Source organism: Oncorhynchus masou, chromosome 20 (assembly GCF_036934945.1).
Source record: "Oncorhynchus masou masou isolate Uvic2021 chromosome 20, UVic_Omas_1.1, whole genome shotgun sequence".
NCBI classification, from domain to species: domain Eukaryota; kingdom Metazoa; phylum Chordata; class Actinopteri; order Salmoniformes; family Salmonidae; genus Oncorhynchus; species Oncorhynchus masou.
This window is the reverse complement of record NC_088231.1, coordinates 1,570,796-1,593,256: the sequence shown is the minus strand read 5'-3', so window position 1 is coordinate 1,593,256 and position 22,461 is coordinate 1,570,796. Positions and strand designations below refer to the sequence as shown.

At 41.1% G+C, this 22,461-nt stretch overlaps 1 protein-coding gene across 3 annotated transcripts in view; it reads right to left on the bottom strand.

The window, feature by feature from the left end:
* The window catches only part of LOC135506677 (arfaptin-1-like), a 31,438-nt gene extending 11,695 nt beyond the window's left edge, over window positions 1–19,743 (bottom strand). For 2 of the 3 annotated variants that reach the window (XM_064925999.1, XM_064926000.1), the window contains exons 1-4: window positions 19,586–19,743; window positions 16,792–17,207; window positions 12,599–12,697; window positions 2,756–2,855 (exon numbers count right to left, since the gene is read on the bottom strand). In XM_064925999.1, coding sequence (XP_064782071.1) covers window positions 2,756–2,855; window positions 12,599–12,697; window positions 16,792–17,205 — 613 coding nt within the window. In that variant the 5' untranslated portion in view covers window positions 17,206–17,207; window positions 19,586–19,743. The remainder of the gene's footprint in view (window positions 1–2,755; window positions 2,856–12,598; window positions 12,698–16,791; window positions 17,208–19,585) is intronic. The other variant, XM_064926001.1, reaches the window with a different exon arrangement.
* Between the last annotated feature and the right edge of the window lie 2,718 nt (window positions 19,744–22,461).

The following is a 22,461-nucleotide window of genomic DNA, read 5'->3' as shown; positions in this document are numbered from 1 at the left end:
ACGTAAACAATGTCTACACTGTATTTCTGATTTGATGTGTTTTTTAAACGGACAAAAAAAAAAGTTGCGTTTCTTTCAAAAACAAGGACATTTCTAAGTGACCCCAAACTTTTGACCGGTAGTGTATATTTTCCTTCTTTATTATTTTTCCCCTAACCCGATCCTCCCTCCTCTAATTGGAGTAACCTAATGGACAACAATACTTAAGCTTCTACTTCCTGTTTATACATACTATATACATTTTACTGACAGTACATTAGTCGCCTTGTTTTTTTTTTGTTCCTCCCTTCAGCTCCCCCCAACCCCTACCACCATCCAGGTTTGGTTTCAATTAACCATATTTTTCAACTGTACTGTGATGTCACAAAAGTCCTGAACCTATACATATGTACACACACACACACACACACACACACACAACACAACCGGTTGTAAGAATGTTACATAATAATTTACACCGAAAAGAGAAAACAAATCTATTACTTATATAAAGACATTATGTGGACCTGGACAAAAGGGCAGTCGTGTTGAATATTTTTGCATAAATACTGTATCATTGAAGTGAAACTTTGGTTCCGTTAATTACAGTCACAAGAATCAATTGATACAAACGTCAAGTCTCTGTGTTCAGTGACTTCACCTCCCTCCCAGGAATGGGCATGCCAAGGTAAGTATTTTCCAGTTCCCACCACAGCCTGAAATCTATACAGCTTGTGTTAATAACTTTCCAATAGGTCTTGATTCATTCCGAGTGATAAACGATATCTACATGTCGAGAGGGGACGGCGGACACTGAGTCCGCAGCAACCTCCGGACGCCAGCGCCTCCAGTCCGTTGCCAAGGGGGAGAGAGTTAATTTATTTGCATGTGTAACGAGGATGCGATAATGAAAGAAAGGGGAGCCAGGAGGAAATCAAACGGAGATCAGAGGCAATTCATTAAAACTCAATTGGACTCCTCCTTTATAAATTCAAATGTCGTCCTCATCTATCCGTATCTCTGGCGCTGGACAGAGGGGCAGCTTGTTTGGACAACACAGCCAAAGTACCTTGCATTTTGCAACCTGACCACCGGGGTTGAATGAGGAGGGCGAGTGTGGAGGGTCGAAACACGGGAATAACGCAAACTAGGCTTGGGCAGTATACCATACTGGGGTATTTTGAAATACCGACAGTATGATTTTCAATACAGTCCAAAAAATATAAATTTTTATTTTATTTAATCAATACTCACACACACAGTACCAGTCAAAAGTACCAGTCAAAAGTTCCTGGGATTTTTTATTACCATAGCATTTTTGTATGTTCTCTATACTTGAAAAAGTGTAAATGGACCAATTTGGCACATTTGGGCAAACTCCTGGCAGACTTTATACAAAATATTGTGTTGTGATGTAATTTTTCACTGAATCAGTCTGAAACAATGCACACATTGCTGCCATCTTGTGGACAATATCTAAATTACAGCTAGAATTCTACATCACTGTCTGACCTTTTGCTTGCATTTCAAAGACGCAACAACAATTAAAACATATTTTTCCAGATCTAATGTGTTATATTCTACATTACCACAAACTTCAAAGTGTTTCCTTTTAAATGGTATCAGGAATATGCATATCCTTGCTTAATGTCCTGAGCTACAGGAAGTTAGATATGGGTGTGTCATTTTAGGTGGATTTCTTTTTTTAAGGGTCCAATCCATAAGAGGTTTTAAGACAAGGTCAGTCAATACGTGACTTTTCAAGAACTTAGAAAGTTTCTTCGTGCGCAGTCGCAAAAACCATGATGAAAGGGCCATGATGAAACTGCCTCTCATTAGGCCCACCACAGGACAGGAAGACCCAGAGTTACCTCTGCTGCAGTGTTTAAGTTAATTGGAGTACCAGCCTCAGAAATTGCAGCACAAATAAATGCTTCAGAGTTCAAGTAACAGACATCTCAAAATCAACTGTTCAGAGGAGACTGCTTGAAATCAGGCCTTTTTGGTCATATTGCTGCAAAGAAACCACTACTAAAGGACAGTGGGATTGATTTGCACTTCTCGCTCCAAAGTATGATCATATCTAGGAGACAGAACGTGTCTCATTCCTGGGCGGTATGATGGCTGCGTGGTCCCATGGCGTTTATACTTGCATACTATTGTTTGTAAAGGTTAATGTGGTACCTTCTGGCTTTTGGAAATTGCTCCCAAGGATGAACCAGACTTGTGGAGGAATACAATTTTTTTTTTCTGAGGTCTTGGCTGATTTCTTTAGATTTTCCCATGATGTCAAGCAAAGAGGCACTGAGTTTGAAGGTAGGCCTTGAAATACATCCACAGGTACACCTCCAATTGCCTCAAATGATGTCATTTAGCCTATCAGAAGCTTCTAAAGCCATGACATTTTCTGGAATTTTCCAAGCTGTTTAAAAGGCACAGTCAATTTAGTGCATGTAAACTTCTGACTCACAAGAATTGTGATAGATTATTTCACTTATAATTAACTGTCTGTAAACAATTGTTGGAAAAATGTATGTACAAAAAAATACATCTGGGGGACTGGAAATGATGCAGACAATTACACTGATAGAAGCCACAATCTGCAATATTAAAGCTGACCTACACTCCACCCCCCACCAAAAATATGATTTTTTTTAAAGAAAATGTATTAGGTACTCTGGTTACAGTAGAAAAGGAAAAACCTGCACTCACTGGAAACAGTCTTTACATTCAATTTGCTGCTGCACGCCATTTCTTGATAGTCTGGTTACTGTACCTTTGTATGGTCCTGGTGCAATGATGCCCTCTGTCATCAAGGCAAAGCTGCCAGAGCTGATGTGGCTTTCTGACAGGTTCAGGTCCCCGTAAGAAGGGTCCTAAAGTCAGGGAGGAAAAATTCCAACGGTCAGAGGAAAGGGGTTCACATTGAAGAATACGACACTGGTGTAAAGTACATAAGTAAAAATACTTTAAAGTACTAAAGTCCTTTTTTGGGGGTATTTATATATTATAAACCTTTAATTCAATATATTACTAAAGAAAAATTATTTACTTTTTAAATAATCCCTGACACACAAAAGTACTCGTTACATTTTTGAATGCTTTGCAGGAGAGAAAATGGTCCAATTCGCACGCTTATCAAGAGAACATTCCTGGTCATCCCTACTGCCTCTGATCTGGCGAACTCACAAAACACAAATGTTTTGTTTTTAAAATGTCTGAGTGTTGGTGTGACCCTGTCTATCCGTAAAAAACAAACCAAAAAAACAAGACAATTGTGCCGTCTGGTTTGCTTAATAAGGACTGTAATTATTCATACGTTTACTTTTGAAACGTAAGTATATTTTAGCAACTACGTTTACTTTTGATACTTAAGTATATTTAAAAACTAATACTTTTTCTCAAGTAGTATTTTACTGGTTAACTTTCACTTGTACTTGAGTCATTTTCTATTAAGGCATCTTTACTTTTACTCAAGTATGAACGTCGAGTACTTTTTCCACCACCACCAATGAGTTTTACCTAAGTTGATGCATTCTCACCGTTTACAGAAACTGAACAAATGCAGAATTTAATTTTCAAAAATGTGCCCATACACAGACATCAAAAGCATCACAGACTGTCACGAAATGGAACTACAATCGTCACTAAGATAAAAAAAATATATACTCCTGACAACTGAAGGGCTGTACAAGTGTCCTGTACAGGTTTTATGAGAATAGATTTTCCCTTTAAGTACATTCTGCTTGCTTCCTCTCAAATCACCATGAATCACACCCGCGGCCTCAAAGCTATTGGCTGACGTCCAGTGTAAGAGATCAAGTTGCCACCAATGGGCAACACATTGGAATTCACTTTAAAAGGGAGATGACAATGATCATGTATCCTACACATCATGACAATGTTCTGTAAATTAACATGATTCGTATGACATTATTTTAAAGGACATTCATTTATTTTTATACTTAGCTCTAGTTTGTCACTTACGGGTTGATTTGGATGTGTTTCAAAAGCCACTGCTAACTTAACTATAGCCAATGCAAACAGAAAAAAAAACTGAGTGATAAGGGTAATATCCACATGTCCAGAATGTGTGGCCCAAACACCTAAGTAACCTCAAGCCAAGGAGGAGGTACAGAAAAGGAAGGGCAAACAGTTAGGTGAGCAGAGACCCATCGCCGTGGGGGCATAGGGTCCCAAGTCGGGAGCGTTACTGCTGCGCCAGACTCTGGAACTATGTATTACAATTTATTCCATCATAAAATAGGCACGCATGTCAGAGATTTGTAACTGTTCTTATAGGAAATATAGCATTATTGCTTGCCCCTTATTACACCATAGAGTCTAACAAAGCACGGCACGATCCCTAAACATAAATTAGACTGCAAGACCCCAATGCGGCGATGTTCTGTGTGCTTACAATGGTCACAAAAGCCTTACCGTCAGTGACATAAACAGAGAATCGACGGGATTTGAACTGCATGCGACCAATTTTCACAATGTCCGTCATGTTAATACCATGTACCATCGGTCTGCATTTTCTAAACTGGATAAGTATGATATATTCATCAATCAATACATGATAAACATGGGCATAGATAGAGAGCAGCAACAATACCACATGGACAACAGACAAGAATAGGCCTATGGTTTGATCCATTACATATGTATGATTACATGTATTGCAGTTAGGCTTGGGTGGTATAACGTATACTGGGGTATTAGGAGCAAGCCACGGGCTGCTTTTTCCATACCATTGAATTTTAGTTTTACAATACTTTTTAATATTTGAAGCTACTTTAAGAAAATACCTGCAGTCAACGTGTGCAATACATTAGGAGATGAAGCATATCGCGTTCCTCCTTTCACCTATCACATTATTATACATAGAATAACATATTTCCCCAGAACAGTTGAGCCAGTCACGTGTTTGTAAAGAACCCAATGACCAGAACTACAGAGTTCCTCTGCTGAGATCAGAGAACCTGCCAGAAGGACAACAGTCTCCACTTCACCAATCTGGGCTTTATGGGAGAGCGGCTAGACGGAAGCCACTCCTGAGAAAAAGGCACATGACGGCACGCCTGGAGTTTGCAAAAAGGCACGTGAAAGTCTCAGATCATAAGGCAAAAGATTATGTGGTTTAATAAGACCTGAATGCAAAGTGCTATGTCTGGAGAAAACCAGGCACAGCTCATCACTCTTCCAACACCATCCCTACCGTGAAGCATGCTGGTGGCAGCATCATGCTATGGGGATGCTTTTCAGCGGCAGGGACTGGGAGACTAATAAGGATAGAGGGAACAATGAATGGAGCCAAATGCAGGCAAATCCTTGATGAGAACCTGCTTCAGAGTGCAAACGACCTTAGACTGGGGGTAAAGATTCCAACTGGACAATGACCCCAAGCATACAGCCAAAGCCACGCTGGAATGGCTTCAGAACAAGAATATGAAAGTCCTTCAGCGGTCAAGCCAAAGCCCAGACTTGAATCACATTGAAAGTCTGTGGAAAGACGTGAAGATTGCTGTTCACCAAAGCTCCCAAACTAACTTAAGAGCTTGAGAAAAATTGCAATGAAAAATGGGAGAAAAATCCCCAAATCTTGATGTGCAAAGCTGATACTGACATAGCCAAGATGACTCAAAGCTGTAACTGCCGCCAAAGGTGTTTCTACAAAGTATTGACTCATGGGTGTGAATACTTACGCAAGAGACATTTATGTATTTCATTTTCAATAAAATTAGCAAAAATGTCTAAAAACATGTTTTCACTTTGTCATTATGGGGAGTTAGTGTAGATGCATAGCCTAAGTATAGGCTTGTCCATAATTAAATCCCATGATGTGGAGCCACAAAAAGAGCAGCTGCTACTGTTTCAAATGCACAGCTGGGGCATCAAATTACTTTAAATGAGGGAGAACAAGTATATTGAAACCAGGGTCAAAAAAAATGCTGGGCAGGCCCAGTTGCTGGTTGACAATGCCCACATCCCCAGGGCACGAGTGGCCACCGAATGGTTTGACGAGCTATGTCCATATGCATGGCAGTCACCAGATCTTGACCCAATTGAACACTTGAGAGATTCTGGAATGGTGACTGACAAAGCATTTTCCACCACCATCAACAAAACACCAAATTATTGAATTTCCTGTGGAAGAATGGTGTCACATCTATCCAATAAAGTTCCAGACACTTGTTGAATCTATGCCAAGGCTCATTAATGCTGTTCTGGCGGCTTGCGGTGGACCAACACCGTATTATCCCCTAGAGTAATGTCTGCGAACCTGTGGAAATCTAATAAGCACAATTTAAAAAATCCTTAACCTAGAGATATGCATGAGATGCTTCTCAATCCAAGCACTTCCGCATCTGCGGTGAAAGATGAGAGTTATGGTCTGACAAACCCTGGATATCGGTCTTCTCACAAAATTATCTGTAGAGTCCGAACATTTTTGCCTACAAATTATTATGACAACTCTATGGAAAGATGAGACTCTCACGAACAAAATGGTGATCTCCGTTTTGCTCTACCGCCTCCACAAGCTGTAGCGTCCGAACAGATTGTGTTAAACACTAAACGGTGAGACTCACGAACACGTACATGTAGGTTGTTTGCTCTAGGACGCCCACAGGCCTCAAAAGACTTGTCTGATGGTCAAAGTTTTGTTTTTAAGTAAGTAAGTACACTACATGTGGACACCTGCTCGTTGAACATCTCATTCCAAAATCATGGGCCTTTTTAAAAAACCTTTATTTAACTAGGCAAGTCAGTTAAGAAAAAATTCTTATTTTTAATGATGGCCTAGGAACAGTGGGTTAACTGCCTGTTCAGGGGCAGAACGACACCTTTCGGTTACTAGTCCAACGCTCTAACCACTAGTCTACCCTGCCGCCCCAATATTAATATAGCATTAATATGGAGTAGGTCCCCCCTTTGCTGCTATAATAGTGTTCTGTTATAGTGTTCTGGGAAGGCTTTCCACTAGATGTTGGAACATTGCGGGGGGGACTTGTTTCCATTCAGCCACAAGAGCATTAACGAGGTCAGGCACTGATGTTGAGCGATTAGGCCTGGCTCGCAGTCGGCATTTCAATTCATTCCAAAGGGATTCGATGGGACTCTGTGCAGGCCAGTCAAGTTCTTCCACACCAATCTCGACAAACCATTTCTGTATGGACCTCGCTTTGTGCAAGGGTGCATTGTCATGCTGAAACAGGAAAGGGCCTTTCCCAAACAGTCCACAAAGTTGAAAGAACAGAATCTTCAAGAACATCATTGTATGCTGTAGCATTAAGATTTTCCTTCACTGGAACCAAGGGGCTTAGCCCGAACCATGAAAACAGCCCCAGACCATTATTCCTCCTCCACCAAACTGCACAGTTGGCACCATGCATTGCGGCAAGTAGCGTTCTCTAAGCTTCCGCCATACACAGATTTGTCCTTCGAACTGCCAGATGTTGAAGCGTGATTCATCGCTCCAGAGAAAGCGCTTCCACTGCTCCATAGTCCAATGGCGGCAAGCTATAAAATCACTCCAGCTGATGCTGGGCATTGCACATGGTGATCTTGGGCTTGTGTGTGGCTGTTCGGCCATGGAAACCCATTTCATGAAGCTTCCGATGAACAGCTCGTGCTGACGTTGCTTTCAGAGGCAGTTTGGAATTCGGTACAGTGTGTAGCAACTAAGGACTGACTACTTTTTACACACTACGTGCTTCACCCATGAGCTGTCCCTTTCTGTGAGCTTCTGTGCCCTACCATTTCGCGGCTGAGCCGTTGTTGCCACTAGACGTTTCCACTTCACAAACAGAGCAATTACAATTGACCGGGGCAGTTCAAGCAGGGAAGAAATTTGACAAACACACTTTTTGATCCTATGACAGTGCCAAGTTGAAAGTCACTGCGCTCTTCAGTAAGGCCATTCTACTGCCAATGTATGTCTAGGGAGATTGCATGGCTGTGTGCTCGATATTATAAACCTATCATCAACAGGTGTGGCTGAAATTGCCAATCCACTAATTTGAAGAAGTGTTCACATACATTTGTATATATGTGGAGACTGTCTAGTGCCAAAAATAAGGCGTTAAATACATGTAAAACGTCTCTCTCAGATATAGGAGAGACGCTATAGAACTAACTTCCTTTTGATATTTGTTCCATCTCGTGAATCTGTTATGCAATTTGTTCATATGGACTAATAAGGCCAAATACACATGTTTATCTAATTGTGATATGTATATAAAAATCTATATACTTCAAGGGTCTCAAAATCAAATAGCAAAATTACCCTTGGTATGACCTTAAAACAATTCTATATAGCTTAGTAGAACCCCCCTCTCCCTTCCCCTGCTTAGACAGGACATAGTGTCTTAACTCATTACAGTGGGTTGGCTTTTCCTTTATTTTGTCAGTTACCAGTATGTAGTCGAGCCTAGGTCCATCCAGAGTATGTCTTGCAGCAATGTAATCCCTAGAAAGACATATCTTTCCAAATGCCATTGTTTGTCTAGTAAATTGATGCGACAATAAAGCCGGACACAGCTTGCCTGTTAAAAGCCATGCCAAGGATCACAGTCTAGATGTCTTATCGCACTGCGACAAACTAAGGCTGAAACGGAATTTCACTGACAACCAATTACCATCCTCAGAGAGTAGAGGAGAATACCTGCTGCCTGATTCTACTGATTACAACTACAACCATGTAGCTACAGTGGCAAGCTATATGAAATGTAATCCTTTATTGAATAATTGTATAGCACTAGGAATAGGGTTAGACTATCATTGCTGGGGAGATAATTTGGTAACGCTTTACTTGACACCCAGTGTCAACAAGTTATGTCATGATCATAACCATGTCATAATATGTCATAACAGCAGACATAACTTGTCATAACATGGTTATGACCCATATATTTACAAGTGTTGTGACAAATATTGCGTTATTGTACAGCTGGTTATGACACCTACATAAATGTGTCAAACCCACATTTATTTAAAAAAAATTCAGCCAAGAAGTTTCCTTTCGCTTGAATGTTTGTTTCTTAAAAACTTCTTAGGGCTGCGATCTCGTTAACGGGATCGATATGACAACAGCCAGTGAAAGTGCAGGACGCCAAATTCAAAACAGAAATCTCATAATTAAAATTCCTCAAACATACATGCATCTTATACCGTTTTAAAAGGTAATCTTGTGGTTAATCCCACAACAGTGTCCGATTTCAAATAGGCTTTACAGCGAAAGCACCACAAACGATTATGTTAGGTCACCATCAACTCAAAGAAAAACAGCCATTTTTCCAGCCAAAGAGGAGTAACAAAAAGCACAAAGAAATAAAATGAATCACTAACTTCTCAATGATTTTCATCAGATGACACTCATTGGACTTCATGTATTTTTTTTGATAAAGTGCATATTTATATTTAAAAAAAATCTTTCTATACATTGGCACGTTACGCTCACTAGTTCCAAAAACATCGATATTGCAGAGAGCCACATCATTTTACAGATATACTCATTATAAATGTCGATAAATACAATTGTTAGACATGGAAATATAGATAGAGGTCGACCGATTAAATCGGAATGGCCGATTAATTAGGGACGATTTCAAGTGTTCATAACAATCGGAAATCTGTATTTTTTGACACAGATTTGCCGATTTTTAATGTTTTTTTACACCTTTATTTAATATTTATTTAACTAGGCAAGTCAGTTAAGAACACATTCTTATTTTCAATGACAGCCTAGGAACGGTGGGTTAACTGCCTGGTTCAGTGGCAGAATGACAGATTTTCACCTTGTCAGCTCGGGGGATCCAATCTTGCAAACTTACAGTTTACTTGTCCAACGCAATAATGACCTGCCTCTTGTTGCACTCCACAAGGAGACTGCCTGTTACGCGAATGCAGTTAGCCAAGGTAAGTTGCTAGCTAGCATTAAACTTATCTTATAAAAAACAATCAATCATAATCACTAGTTAACTACACATTGGTTGATGAAATTACTAAATATTATCTAGCGTGTCATGCGTTGCGTATAATCTGACTAAGCATAGAAGCATACAAGTATCCAAGTATCTGACTTAGCGGTGGTAGGCAGAAGCAGGCGTGTAAACATTCATTCAAACAGCACTTTCGTGCGTTTTGCCAGCAGCTCTTCATTGTGCGTCAAGCATTGCGCTGTTTATGACTTCAAACATATCAACTCCCGAGATGAGGCTGGTGTAACCGAAGTGAAATGGCTGGCTAGTTAGCGCGCGCATATAGCATTTCAAATGTCGCTCGCTCTGAACCTTAGAGTGGTTGTTTCCCTTGCTCTGTTGTCGTTGTGTTCCTGGTTTGAGCCCAGGTAGGGGCGAGTTAAGGGACGGAAGCTATACAGTTACATTGGCAATACTAAAGTCCCTATAAGAATATCCAATAGTCCTAGGTTAATGAAATACAAATGGTATAGAGAGAAATAGTCCTATAATTCCTATAATAACGACAACCTAAAACTTATTACCGGGGAATATTGAAGACTCATGTTAAAAAGGAACCACCAGCTTTCATATGTTCTCATGTTCTGAGCAAGGAACTTAAACGTTAGCTTTCTTACATGGCACATATTGTGCTTTTACTTTCTTCTCCAACACTTTGTTTTTGCATTATTTAAACCAAATTGAACATGTTTCATTATTTATTTGAGGCTAAATTGATTTTATTGATGTATTATTTTAAGTTTAAAAAAAGTGTTAATTCAGCATTGTTGTAATTGTCATTATTACAAATAAATAAAAATCGTCAGATTAATCGGTATTGGCTTTTTTGGTCCTCCAATAATCGGTATCGGCGTTGAAAAATCATAAATCGGTCGACCTATAATAGATATACCTCTCCTTAATGCAACAGCTGTGTCAGATTTTTTTTTTTTACTTTACGGAAAAAGCAAACCATGCAATAATCTGAGATGGCCCTCAGAAAAACAAAATGTAGTGGTAAACAAATCCAAAGTCATGAAGCGCGTTCACTAGTTGCAGACGAAATGTAAAAAAGTTCCGTTCCTGTCCGTAGAAACATGTCCAACGATGTATGGAATCTATCTTTAGGATGTTTTCAACATAAAACGTCAATAATGTTCCAACCGGAGAATTCCATTGTCTTCAGAAGCGCGATGGAACAGAGCTCCCTCTCATGTGAACTCCATGGTCAGCTCATGGTAGCCCTGACTCATTCCTCTCTCATTTGGTCCCACTTCACAGTAGAATCTTCAAACAAGTTTCTAAAGACGGTTGACATCTAGTGGAAGCCTTAGGAAGTGCAACATAACCAATATCCCACTGTATTCAATAGGGGCTGGGTTGAACATTGACCAACCTCAGATTTCCCACTTCCTGTTTGAATTTCTTCTCAAGTTTTTGCCTGCCATATGAGTTCTGTTATACTCAGACATCATTCAAACAGTTTTAGAAACTTCAGAGTGTTTTCTATCCAATACTAATAATCACTATTGTAAAGTGGCTGTTCCACTGATGTCAGAAGGTGAATTCACCAATTTGTAAGTCGCTCTGGATAAGAGCGTCTGCTAAATGACTTAAATGTAATGTAAATGTAATAATAATATGCATATATTAGCAACTGGGACTGCGGAGCAGGCCGTTTACTCTGGGCACCTTTCATCCAAGCTACTCAATACTGCCCCTGTAGCCATAAGAAGTTAAATCCTTTGTTGTTGTAATGAACTCTTTACAGTTATGTTATTTCATCATATTTTAAATAACTTGTAGAAAATACATTTTATGACACCGTCATGAAGCATTATGACCATCCTGTGTCACTTTACTTGGACTAAGAACATACACCTTGACAATTATTATTATTTTTTTTAATTTTACCTTTATTTAACCAGGCAAGTCAGTTAAGAACACATTCTTATTTTCAATGACGGCCTGGGAACAGTGGGTTAACTGCCTGTTCAGGGGCAGAACGACAGATTTGTACTTTGTCAGCTCAGGGGTTTGAACTCACAACCTTCCGGTTACTAGTCCAACGCTCTAACCACTAGGCTACCCTGCCGCCCCAATGTCAAGAAGCATTATGACCGTCAATCATAAACGCCGGATAGGCCTATCACGTACATGCCCTTAAATCAATCATCAGTCACAAAGAGGGTGTCTTGTACTGTCCCTGAAATCTGCTCCTGTATTCATCTCAGTCATCAGCAACAGAACGTTGGGGTAGGAGCCTGTCTGACATCAATGTGTGCACAATAACAATGATAATTTTATATGGTCAATTTCCCCAAAAATAATATAACATACTGTTGACAGTACGCTATGGAGCAATGTAATCATTTTGCCTTGTATGGTAGCTTGACACTCATGTAGGTGTCATAACCAGCCATAAAATAAAGCAACATACTGTATGTCACAACAGTGCATTGTTCCACTGGCTCCGATTGCAAAGTTGCTTAAACCTACCAATTTATTCTGTTTTCATTATTGTCGCAATAATGTGGTTCCCTTTCAAGTAAAAAATTCAAGTGCAAACACAGTTTTGCGAAGCAGTGCGTGCATGTAATTATATGTAGTGAGTGAATGAGTGCAGTACCAAAGAGGAGGCCCTGTCCAGCCCTTACCCCGAATACATCCTCGTGGCTCTCCTCCAGGTCTCCATTGCTGGTGACCGATATCTCTGCCGCAGGGCTCCTGTGGACCTCCTCATCCATAGTGCTGTCCTGCAATCACAAACGGCTACGGTAAGAGATTAACACAGTGTTTCATACATTACATGAGACTTACCTCAATTTCCTCTTCCAAGTGTGCTCTGTGCATGAGTGAAGCTGTAGGCCTATGCTTTTAACCTAAAGTTTGTCTGGAAGAGTAAGCAGAAGGGACTCAATCAACAGAATTTGATGACTATGGGCTGCCATCTTGTGGTCACTGCCACCAGGATGTTATTTCATTGAAATAACATCCTGCAGTATTAGGGTGGTTTTTAAAAGCAGTGTATTAAGCTCAAGCTGAGTTATTGCATAAAAGGAGATAAGTCAACCTTCAGAGAATTACACAAGATACCTCACATGCAAGCTCACCTGACCTCTTCACACAGCAAGTATAATTGGAAATCTTCAAATGGTTTTTAGAGCCTTGGAACTAGCCATCATTGCCCTGATTGAGCAGTACCAAATATTTCTTGCAACCAAATTAACAAGTTCTACTCTACATAAATAGAACTGGAATCAACGCATGCTCCTTCAATTGTTCCAAAGATCCAACCGGTCTCCATGGCAATGCTTTTATGAGGGCCTCTCCCATGCCATTCCAAGTCTGCCACAGTTATCAGGGTAAAAAAATCCAACCATCTCTTTAGTCCTTTAGGATTGAGACGCTGTGCTGTGACAGAGTAACATAGATTTTCAAATTACCTCAGACAAAGCAGAACTATCTGGGTCAAGCAGAGTTATTGTACTGTTTCATATTTATAAACTAGGACTCCTCCAAGGAATCTGGGCAAGAAAAACACAACAAACACAAGGGTGAAGCCGCTGTCAGTCAACATACAAAAAAAAAAAAACTGTCCACACACCAGACCAAACAAAAGTTCCAGTTGTCAAAACAGATAGGGCTAAATGTCTGGTATGATATTGTTAAGTGTCAAAGGGCAACCCTTCAAGCCATTTACACACTTCAGTCTCATGTCGCCACCTATAGGGAGAATATGTAGGACTGTGAGAAGTGTGACGAGCACATTCACACCTTCTCCCACAGAACCACACTGACTGTCTGAGTCACTGTCAGAAGAGGCTAAAAATACAAATGGGCGTACTTGCTAACGCAGCAAAACCAACCCTGTTCATGCAGCATGAATTGTGTTGGGCAATTAAGCATGAACCTGTTTTTGTCTAAAGGCTTTGCTTAAAACCATGGGTAAAGAAAAGCTACAATTTTAATTAAATAAGTATTCACAATTCCAAATTCTCAACAGGAAATGAAAAGTTATTATTAGTCTATAGTCTGTAGGTAGAAAATCTCATGACATTGTCATCATTGACAAGACCCATGTGGAATTACTGTAACGGTGGTTAATAATTGGCCTTTTGATGCCTGCTATAAAATGTAATGGACATAGGAAGCTGTATTACATCATTAAGTCAGGCTTCGACACATTGGCTTACAACACCACCATAACTTCCTCTTGAAAGTTGGACACAGTAGAATGCTGTTCACACATCACACTTAAAACAAAAGCCTGAATGACAAAAGCTTTGCATTTTCTGGGCCAGGATACCCAACTTGGCGTAGCTATGGTGAAAGGCTAGCACTTTTATAGCACTCAGTCCGTATAAAGCAAACTGATAGCAGCTATATTATCGGTGTTTCAAAAACCACTATGGCACCCTGCCATTGTCAAGGGTTTATTGCTATTTGGAAATACCAAAGTCGAGCATGAACTTGGACTGATGTCTAAATAATGCAGATAGCCGCCACTGGATAGCTAGCCAAGACAAGGCTAGCGCCAGCATAAATGCATGTGTGAAGTGCAGGTAAGCTTCAACTGCTCCAGTCACAGACCATGCTAACGAGATCAAGCAGTGCTAATGCGAACATCAAAATGAGAGGATGAGCCAAGCCCTTAAGATTTAAAAATGGCATCACAGAGTGAGACAAATATCAACCAGAGAATGGGACAGGTCTGCTTCATGGGAACCAGGTGGGATCAAGTTCATGAACCAAGAGTAAGCTACCTGCTTGTTCAAACCTGGAGGCTACACATTAATTTGTTGGCTGCCTAAATATTACTATTATTTCACACTCCAGCAAATGGGAAAATACACTAGAAACAAGTGCAAACACACAGCACCGCTTTGTTTATGTGTGGGTGTCATTTGGTATGTGCAAGAGTACATGAACCGCTCCAGACAACAAAACCTAATAAAAGACTTGTGTTGGAGTTTTGGCCTCAATATATTTTGGAGGCTCATCCAGGGAAGGAGGAAGGCCAGTATACTTTCTCCTTATTCAGTTGCATTAGGACAAAGCATACGTCCTAATGCATTTGCAATAGTTCAATAGGATTCATTGCATGAAGATATTCTCTGTATTTTCAACTTGTTTCAAACATTGCCCAGAAACCAGCTCCATAAGTAACAAGCTTCATAAAATGATTTGGACTGCTTTGGCAGCGGAGTGTGTCAACGGTGCAGAGAGCAACAGGTATCAGATAACACACAACATGAATATTTAAAAAGGCCACAAGATGCCCACATGCAGGCAGGCAATAGAGACATCCACAGGTAGGCTTGTCTAAACTGTTGAGGTAGATTAGACAGACTCCCGTCTATCTTATCTTGCCAGGTCCCAATTGTAAATGAGAACTTGTTCTCAACTTGCCTACCTGGTTAAATAAAGGTGAAATAAAAATAAACAAAATCTGTCCTCCCAGAGTATGAGTCATCAGGGAGTTGTTGGGTATACCAGTGTTCACACAACTGTATTGATAGACACCTGACAACCTCAACAACTACCGGTATATCTAGGCCTAGATTAAATACATTCGTTGGCAAAAGCCAATAGCACTACCAATTCCTGAAGATCAAACAGACTGGTTACAAGACAGAGAAATGGTTCTAAGGTACTGAAAGGGTGAACATGGGGGCAATGTTTGGCATAACAGAGACACAGAGCTCAGGCCCCTGGAGTTCAGTAGCCTGGAAACTAGCTAACAAGTGGGGGGAGGGAAGGATAACAACAGCAGCCTCCTGATCAGCTGAGCTGAGGGAAGAAACCAAGTCTCGCTTCTTAAATAGCAGGGCAGAATGTAAAGCAAACAGGGCTTACTAGGAAGACGGGTACAGTGATTGCAGAGTATGTGACTACTTCATGCAGCCTTTCTATAAAATAAAAAAGAGGCAGTTGGTATGAAGCCACAACACTCCAGGATAGCATCACCACCTGAAGCACAATCACTCATTCGACGTTGGGAACGGCTTAAGGGAATCTGCATCGAACTAACAGCTTAGAGTGGTTGAACACAACAGCAGTGGATCTGACATTGACTGGGAACATTGAGGAAGCAGTCCAAATTCTTCCGCCTACAGCGATGACCCAGCCATGTGACAGGCCTATTCAATTCAGGTTGCTGTATCCACACACACAGGAAACACTGGGTTGGATTCTTATAATGGCAGGGAACAGTCACACATACAGGCCACACCATGGCTAGGATGGGGACAATAGTGTCACTACTGCATAAAGGTGGCTACAGGCTGGTATGCTGAGACTCAAAAGCAAACATAACATCATGGCATGTTCCTGTAAACACAACTCAATTAAAGTTAATCAATAAAAATACAAATTAAACAATTGTATTGGCATTAGGCGGAGAATGCATGCAGGGGATTTCACAGGAAGCATAGGCCATCACCAGCATTTTCACTGCCGCTACCAGACATCACAGTACAACTAATCAGGAAGTACACCCCGTAAAAGAAAGATAGTTATGAAAATGTTACACCAACAACACAAATGCACTAGCCAGTACTCCTACTAGAGTTGCACCAAGCAGACAAATTTGAAACGTAAGGGGAAGGCACCAACGATTAAAGGAAATCAAAAATGGATAATTATTGATTCAGAGTTTTAACTCAAGTTCATGTTGTATTAAGAAATGGTTCATAAGCTGTATCACCATTGGATATCATATTAATAGCGATATCCTGAACTATGGAGTAACGCTATCCATGTTTTTGTGAAATATAGCAACATGAACCAGAGTGCTGGAATGAATGATTCCCAGAGCTGTTGTCTGCATTGAAGATAAATATATCACCTTTGTATGAGTGTGAGAATCTTCATTTTTCTTTAGTGTATCATTATCAGTAGTCACTGTATGGCAATTTTCCCTTTTAGCACCGGAATGTGCATTGCCACTAGTCCTTGGTACATCATCGTCATGCTCAGCATTCACACTGTTTTGTGTATTCTCATTATCGCTCTGAACATCATCATTTTGAGCGCCATCGCTGTTCTCAGCATTATCGTTGTCATTTTGAACATCACTGTCATTTTCAGCTCTGTCACCATGATGCACTTCATCATTGTTTAGTACATATTCAGTACTATCAAAGCTGTGAGCATCCTCCTCGCTCTCTCTTTGAAAGTCCTCAGTATTCTGAGCCTCCTTAGATGAATCCATTGGCAGGTCCTGGGCTGGGGACTCAGCCTCAACACTAACTTCGGACATTCCTGAAAACAAACAGATAGGAGGGCATGAATAGGTCCCTACCAGCCACCACATTTAATAACGAAGAGGGCATCGATCCAGGCAGCTACATTGGTGGTCAACACCTCAAGGCGCAAGATAGCAGTCCTTTCAAGTTATTGATTTGCTGGGGGGGACAGAATGTAGTCTAAACTCATGCGTGTAAACTCACGCCTGTTCGTCTGGTGATTCTGTTTTACTAAGACTTTACAAGGAGTAAAAAAGTGTAATGATATTACACAGGCTGAATATTGTTAAGAAGAAATACTAGACCTATTTTAAATGCAACTCCATAGGGTGGGGTGGCATAAAGCACCTGGGCCACTATTCCAGAGACAAATGTCATTGCATACAATGACAATTGACAAATTAGGTTGGACAGCTATGCTGCTGGATAGGCGAGTTCATCACCACAAAATCATTGTTTGTGCAGGGATCTTGACCCATGTCTGCAGGGGCGATTCCAGACATAAGCGACATAAGTGGTTGCTTAGGGCCCCCAGCCGCCAGGGGGCCCCGATTGATTTTGTTAGTCATTCTCACTCAGGTATCAAAACATGGCATAAGTCATTACAAAATGATTAGGTGATGGTATGAGGGCCAGTTTGGGAATTTAGCCAGGACACCGTGGTTGACACCCCTACTGTTATGATAAGTGCCATGGGATGTTTAGTGACCACAGAGAGTCAGGACACCCGTTTAACATCCCATCCGAAAGACAGCACCCTACACAGGGCAATGTCCCCAATCACTGCCCTGGGGAATTGGGATATTTTTTTAAGACCTGAGGAAAGGGTGCCTCCAACACCACTTCCAGCAGCATCTGGTCTCCAATCCAGGAACCAACCCTGCTTAGCTTCAGAAGCAAGCCAGCAGTGGGATGCAGGGTGGTATGCATGTTTATCTCCAGGTAATACCACAAGACTGTGGCTCCAACTGCAAAACAGTCCTTCCTGTAGATGATCAGATATTAGACTGTATACGTCATGGAAAAAGGAATTTTAAAAAACAGATGTGAGGTAAAAAATATTACCATTTAGACCTCTGAACAGAGAACATTATACTCTTCCTCAACATTTTACTCACTATAACATTAAAGTCATGTTTTACTTTAAAATGAGTGTTGATGCATCTGGTTCAGTGAAGGACACAATTGGCATGTCTTGAACCAAATACAAAAAAAACTAATGAGAGGATGAAGGAAACTGTTGTAAACAGAAGGAAAGCTGATAATGTTGGCTGTGGTTGTTATTATCAACCAATTCAAGTGTGACAGAATTTAAGCATGCAAATAAGATTTAGAAGTTTAACACTTGATTCCATAACAGAGGGCGTTGGAGTTCTAAATGTCTGACTTACATGGTAGAGGATAAGAAACTGGGGAAGCTCGTTTTGCATGCCCCGGTGCCCCGGGTGGGTGGTATTATTTGGAATCGCCAAATGGAGTGTCTAAAAATATATATACAAACTGGGCCATGCAAACCGAACTCACCAACCGGACTAAATGTCATAATGGACACGTAAACGGTAGTGAGTTCACTAGTTTACAATCTTAAAAAAAGAGGACATTCTAATTTGTAGACATTTATAAAGTTCTCAATAATGTGGTTCTCTCACTTATTGAATGAAAATATAACTATTGGCTGACTTCTAATAGTTTGTAACGAAACCCTGAAAAGTTGCATGGCTTAGCTGCTACCCCTAGCACTCCACTCTAACAAAGCAACACTTAACTTTTGATTTAAAATAGTACCTAACCGCTACCTAGCTTAAGGAATGATATTTCTTAGTTAACTAGCTAGCTATAAACATTAACTTAGACAACATTGCAGCGTAGCTGGCTTGGCTGGCTAGCTAGCAGGTACAGTAACAGTTGCCTGCTAGCTGTAACGTTACTGTTAACTATGAATGACAGTGTCGACAGTCAGACGAACGTAACATGTGGCTTAACGTTGGCTGTGCCCCTTTCTGCATTTGTCCAGCTGAGTAAACACCAAACGCGGAAACTAGCGGTGACACGAGAGCTAACTTTTTTTTACATACAAAATGAGATCGTGAGTCCCATAGGGCGGCGTACAATTGGCCCAACGTCGTCCGGGTTAGGGGAGGGTTTGGCCGGGTAGGCCGTCATTGCAAATAATAATGTGCTCTTAAATGACTTGCCTAGTTAAATAAAAGGTTACATAAGAACAAAAAACAGCTAGCTAAGTCACATGGCACCACGGATTCATGAGACACGGTCGAAGACCGTGACTGACTGGCTAACTAAACTTAGCTATTTAGCTAAAGTTAGCTAGCTTGACTGCTTGTTGGTGTGCTGAAACACTTAAATATGCAACTGATAATGGTCCCGAAAAATTACCTGCAGCTTTTGTCCGGACCTTTATCTCTCTGTGTTTCTTGGTACAAAAGGTTCCACGACCGGGATTTGGGAAGAAAATACAGCCAGTTTGCAACTCACAGCATAAAATGTAATTCAACGCCCATTGGGTCTCTGGTGTCCCTGGCCTGTGTGAAGCTACCCACAATAAGAACAACGGTGGAATTTGCGGTTCGCATTCAAAATAAAAGTTCCCCATTCAAACGGATACACATAGTGGAACACTACTAGATAATGCAGAAACAAGCTTGCAATGTTGTTATATAACTTAAAAATAAATACAATACATCATTCATTTGACAATAAACAGTAAAACAAACTATTAAAATAGCACCGTGTATGTACACTGCTCAAAAAAATAAAGGGAACACTTAAACAACACAATGTAACTCCAAGTCAATCACACTTCTGTGAAATCAAACTGTCCACTTAGGAAGCAACACTGATTGACAATAAATTTCACATGTTTTTGTGCAAATGGAATAGACAACAGGTGGAAATTATAGGCAATTAGCAAGACACCCCCAACAAAGGAGTGCTTCTGCAGGTGGTGGTCACCACCTACAGACCACTTCTCAGTTCCTATGCTTCCTGGCTGATGTTTTGGTCAGTTTTGAATGCTGGCGGTGCTTTCACTCTAGTGGTAGCGTGAGACGGAGTCTACAACCCACACAAGTGGCTCATGTAGTGCAGCTCATCCAGGATGGCACATCAATGCGAGCTGTGGCAAGAATGTTTGCTGTGTCTGTCAGCGTAGTGTCCAGAGCATGGAGACACTACCAGGAGACAGGTCAGTACATCAGGAGACATGGAGGAGGCTGTAGGAGGGCAACAACCCATCAGCAGGACCGCTACCTCCACCTTTCTGCAAGGAGGAACAGGAGGAGCAATGCCAGAGCCCTGCAAAATGACCTCCAGCAGGCCATAAATGTGCATGTGTCTGCTCAAACGGTCAGAAACAGACTCCATGAGGGTGGTATGAGGGCCTGACGTCCACAGGTGGGGGTTGTGCTTACAGCCCAACATCGTGCAGGACATTTGGCATTTGCCAGAGAACACCAAGATTGGCAAATTCGCCACTGGCGCGCGGTGCTCTTCACAGATGAAAGCAGGTTGACACAGAGCACATGTGACAGACGTGACAGAGTCTGGAGACGCCGTGGAGAATGTTCTGCTGCCTGCAACATCCTCCAGCATGACCGGTTTGGCAGTGGGTCAGTCATGGTGTGGGGTGGCATTTCTTTGGGGGGGCCGCACAGCCCTCCATGTGCTCGCCAGAGGTAGCCTGACTGCCATTAGGTACCGAGATGAGATCCTCAGACCCCTTGTGAAACCATATGCTGGTGCGGTTGGCCCTGGGTTCCTCCTAATGCAAGACAATGCAAGACCTCATGTGGATGGAGTGTGTCAGCAGTTCCTGCAAGAGGAAGGCATTGATGCTATGGACTGGCCCGCCCGTTCCCCAGACCTGAATCCAATTGAGCACATCTGGGACATCATGTCTCGCTCCATCCACCAACGCCACGTTGCACCACAGACTGTCCAGGAGTTGACGGATGCTTTAGTCCAGGTCTGGGAGGAGATCCCTCAGGAGACCATCCGCCACCTCATCAGGAGCATGCCCAGGCATTGTAGGGAGGTCATACAGGCACGTGGAGGCCACACACACTACTGAGCCTAATTTTGACTTGTTTTAAGGACATTACATCAAAGTTGGATCAACCTGTAGTGTGGTTTTCCACTTTAATTATGAGTGTGACTCCAAATCCAGACCTCCATGGGTTGATAAATATTTAATAAGAATATTTAATTCATTCAGATCTAGGATGTGTTATTTTAGTGTTCCCTTTATTTTTTTGAGCAGTGTATTAGACTGCATATTTGCATTAGGGGCATACAAACACTGAGTGTACAAAACATTAGGAACACCTTCCTAATATTGAGTTTTTGCTCTCAGAACAGCTTCAATTCGTTGAGGCATGGACTCTACAATGTGTCAAAAGTGTTCCATTGGGATGCTGGCCCATGTTGATTCCAATGCTTCCCACAGTTGTGTCAAGTTGTTGGTTGTCCTTTTGGTGGTAGACAATTCTTGATACACACGGGAAACTGTTGAGCGTGAACAACCTAACAGCATTGCAGATTTTGACACACTCAAGCCAATACACTTGGCACCTACTCTCATACACCGTTCAAAGACACTTAAATATTTTGTCTTTCCCATTCACGCCTCTAAGTGGTACAAATACACGATCCATGTCTCAATTATTATCCAAAACACACAATAGATTGACTGGTGAGGGGATTTCCCACAGTCAAGGTCCTGCAATAACAGCTATGATGCTAATATTTGTGTCAATTCTTTGGAAATGTAATCTGTGGGTGTCACTGAGTAGGCTTATACCCCATACAGTGCATTCGGACAGTATTCAAACCCCTTGACCTTTTCCCCAAAAAAATGTACACTCAAGCCTTACTCTAAAATTGATTAAACATTTTTTTCCCGAATCAACCTACAAACAAAGCTAAATCAGGTTTTTAGATTTTTTTTCAAATGTATTAAAAGTAGATAACATAAATTCCTTATTTACAGTACATACAGTTGAAGTCGGGAGTTTACATACGCTTAGGTTGGAGTCATTAAAACTCGTTTTTCAACCACTCCACAAATTTCTTGTTAACAAACTAGAGTTTTGGCAAGTTGGTTAGGACATCTACTTCGTGCATGACAAGTAATCTTTCCAACAATTGTTTACAGACAATTGTTTACAGATTATTTCACTTATAATTCACTATATGGTGTCAGGAAAATAACCTCAGGAAAATGTCAGGAAAATAACCTCACACTCAACGTCAAC